The 3,450-nt window shown below is 40.8% G+C and overlaps 1 protein-coding gene across 1 annotated transcript; it reads right to left on the reverse strand.

Annotated features, from left to right (window-relative positions):
• Nucleotides 1-1,123: 1,123 nt before the first annotated feature.
• On the reverse strand, nt 1,124-2,202 carry LOC310727741 (free fatty acid receptor 2; the record flags this gene model as incomplete). The annotated part of the gene is made up of 1 exon (XM_083544486.1): nt 1,124-2,202. The coding sequence occupies exon 1, from the start codon at nt 2,108-2,110 to the stop codon at nt 1,124-1,126; it is 987 nt and encodes a 328-aa protein (XP_083400612.1). The 5' UTR covers nt 2,111-2,202.
• Between the last annotated feature and the right edge of the window lie 1,248 nt (nt 2,203-3,450).

Genomic DNA, 3,450 nt, shown 5'->3' on the forward strand with positions numbered 1-3,450 from the left:
GATAGATAGATAGATAGATAGATAGATCCATCAGGTTTTGTTTACAAATTATTGAACAATATCCTATGTATCTTAAATAATTTTTGCGTTAAAGCAAGTTAAAGACGTCAGCAGGCATGCAATATCTGTGTGGTACATCTTCTATCCATCTCAAATCTTTGTTGTAGTTCGGAGAACAAAATGAGTCGCCATTACAGTTTTTCTCAGTCGCTTTGGAGCGTTTCTCAGATCAGAAATGATATTCTCAAAACTTCTCGTTCAAACTCCACATCATTTAGTAATTCGTGCTCATCATAAAAACATTTCTTGTTGCTTTGATCAAATCACGAATGCTAATGCGAATCATTTAATCGATTGTGTACAAGTGTCTGCTGTTTCCTACATTATCAGTTGTTTATGTTCATGTTGATCTAAATATATTTTACTGGTTTTACCTGAAGAGTTTTAACCCCCAAAACACCTCAGCATCAGTTCATTGTATAAGCCACTGAATGCAGAATGGTTAAACCAGTTGTCATCATCTGTCATCTAAAATTTCGGTTAAACTTTATTTTCTGTAAATTTGTCTTAAACTGATGAATTGTGCAGATGAATCTTGAATGTCACTAATGAAGGTGGGTGAATGGCATCAGATCAACCAATTATCAACTAGTTCTCTAAAACAGGTCAAAGGTGATTCTTGTGAGCCTTCAATTGGAGAGTATATACTGACAGGGCAAAACACAGAATTATACATTCTAAAAATGGAGAACACTTGTACAGTACAGTAAAAGTCTAAATCCTTTCTGGTCTCTTGCAATCAATATTGTGAAATTCATAGATACTATACAGAAGGAATAAAAATTTTGTGCATTTTGAATCATTGAAACTCAAACCATAGTTTATAACAAGAAATCCTGAAACTGTGCAGCGTCACACTGACAACATGCAAAATATTTTAAAGATTTTGATGAGATGTTCATTGACACAAATACTTACTTTTGAGAGATGAACTAAGGATTTCCAATGTGCTGTTTGTACAAATTGTTTTGAGAAATGCACTTACTGGTTTGCAAATATTAAGGACAAAGCGAGAAATGCTCCAAAGCAGCTGAGAAAAACTGTAAAAAGCTTAGCTGTTTTATTAATTCCTGCCCAATTCAGAGCCCAATTGTGGTTTGACTGACATTGTCTCTTTTTGCATGGTTGCCAGAGGGTCTTTCCCCTGCACAATGCCTTTTCGATGCTGCTTGGAGCTCCTCTTCACACACAGTCTACAGAGCAGGTCCTTAAGCCTTGAGGGCGACAGTATCAGCATGACCACCGGCTCAAGGAAGACGTTGCAGCAGCTGGAGACAATGGCCTCGCGTCTCCAGTGCACGTTGCTTTTCTGGATGAAGCCGACCACATGAGATACGTTGTATGGTGTGTAGCATACGACAAAGACCAGTAGCGCGGAGAGTTCCATGGCCAGGATGCGCCGTTTGCTGCCAGCCGAAAGGCACGAGCGCTTCACCAGTGCTAGACAGCGCAGCGTACAGAATGCAGTGAGCGACAGAGGCACGGCAAACAGCAGGATAGCCATTTCTAGGCGCAGAGGCAACAGCACAACCATCTGCTCATGTGTAAAGTTCTCGAAGCACTTTGATGTGTTGGGCATCGACGGAGACACAAAGTAACCCCTTTTCTCCACTACTAAGGCCAAGCTGAGATGCAGAAGCACGACCGCCCACAGCAGAGCGCTGATCATGCAGGATGTGCGAGCCCGGCGATAAATTTTATAGCTGATCGGGAAGGCGATGCTCAGATAACGTCCGACAGCTACAGCTGTCAACAGGAGCCCGCTGCCGTAAAGCGAGGCCACCACGAAGAAGTTGTAAATGGGACACAGCAACTCTGGTAAAATCCATATTTCAAATATAGTGTAGGCAGATTTCACAGGCATCCAGGCGACCAAGACCAGATTGGATAAGCACAAGTTGATGGTGTAAACCACGTTAGGAGTAGCGCCGTGTTTTTGAGCTTTGCGCATGTAAACAAAGAGGACCAGCAAGTTGGCAGGGAGGCCGAGCAGGAAGGTGAAGGTATACACGGTCAAGGAGATGCAGTCGAACACAGAAATGAACTTCATTCTCGCTTGCTGTCTAAATCGCAAATGTGTGTCGATGTTCCAGGTGGCTGGTCATCCATTCAAGGCCCATATGAAAATAAGTAGATTATTTGTAGAGCCATTTCTGCTTCTTTTATGAGATAGTTGGTGCAGAGTGTAATCCAAGGGGGTGGAATTCTTTCTAAACCCAACTTAGACTGAGACAGAGAGAACAAAAGTGTGAGAGAGAGAGAGAGAGAGAGAGAGAGAGAGAGAGAGAGAGAGAGAAATAATGGAGAAAAAACAACAAAATTATGTCAAGCCAGTGGAAAGATGGGTGTGTTCAGTAAGGACAGTGTTTAATGGAGGCTGGTGTGTTGAGGGGCTTGGCTTGATTCGACACCGAAGTGGACAGTGTGGCTGCTCAGGCAGCAGTAATGGGACAGGATGGCATTTGCGCAGCCCGGTCCTGCCTTAATTGCCTTCAGTGCAAACGACAACGGGAAGGCTGCATCAGTCCCCTTTAGTGAAATGATTCAGAATAATTGAGCTTTACAGGATGCTGTGTCCATTCAGATACAGCTTGATCTCTCTAAATGAAATGAAAGTTAAATCATTAAGCCATAAAACCAACTGGTTGATGGTCGTATCAGGGAGGTGGGAGCAACAAAAAAAAAGTGGAGGGTGGATATTACACAATAAGATCTAACTTTATGCCTTTATAGGAGAAAGAAAAAAGAACGTCAGTTGGTAGTTTTAAGCCATTTTATAAGCGCAGGTGTGTGTGTGTGTGTGTGTGTGTGTGTGTGTGTGTGTGTGTGTGTGTGTGTGTGTGTGTGTGTGTGTTGAGCGTAACACTGTGTACACACAGGAAAATCTATTTTTAATCACTGGCATTTATACAGGTTGGCAGCCCGATCTAATAGAGGATGAAAGGCTGTGATCATCTTTATTGTGAGATAAAATAATAATCATACACTGATTATGCTAAAAAGACATTTAAAAAAAAGACATTTTAAAGAAATTCAAAAAGTAATTTCACTTTAACTATAATTTTATGGTAAATTGCATGGGTAAACTTGTCCTTTTTTTTTCAGATACATTTTCCATGTCAAGGCATCATTGTGTCAGATCTACAGTGAGGAAAATAAGTATTTGAACACCCTGATATTTTGCAAGTTCTCCCACTTAGAAATCATGGAGGGGTCTGAAATTGTCATCGTAGGTGCATGTCCACTGTGAGACACATAATCTAAAAAAAGAAAAAAACAGAAATCACAATATATGATTTTTAAACTATTTATTTGTATGATACAGCTGCAAATAAGTATTTGAACACCTGTCTATCAGCTAGAATTCTGACCCTCAAAGACCTGTTAGTC

This window comes from Silurus aristotelis (assembly GCF_946808225.1).
Source record: "Silurus aristotelis genome assembly, chromosome: 6".
Taxonomy (NCBI): domain Eukaryota; kingdom Metazoa; phylum Chordata; class Actinopteri; order Siluriformes; family Siluridae; genus Silurus; species Silurus aristotelis.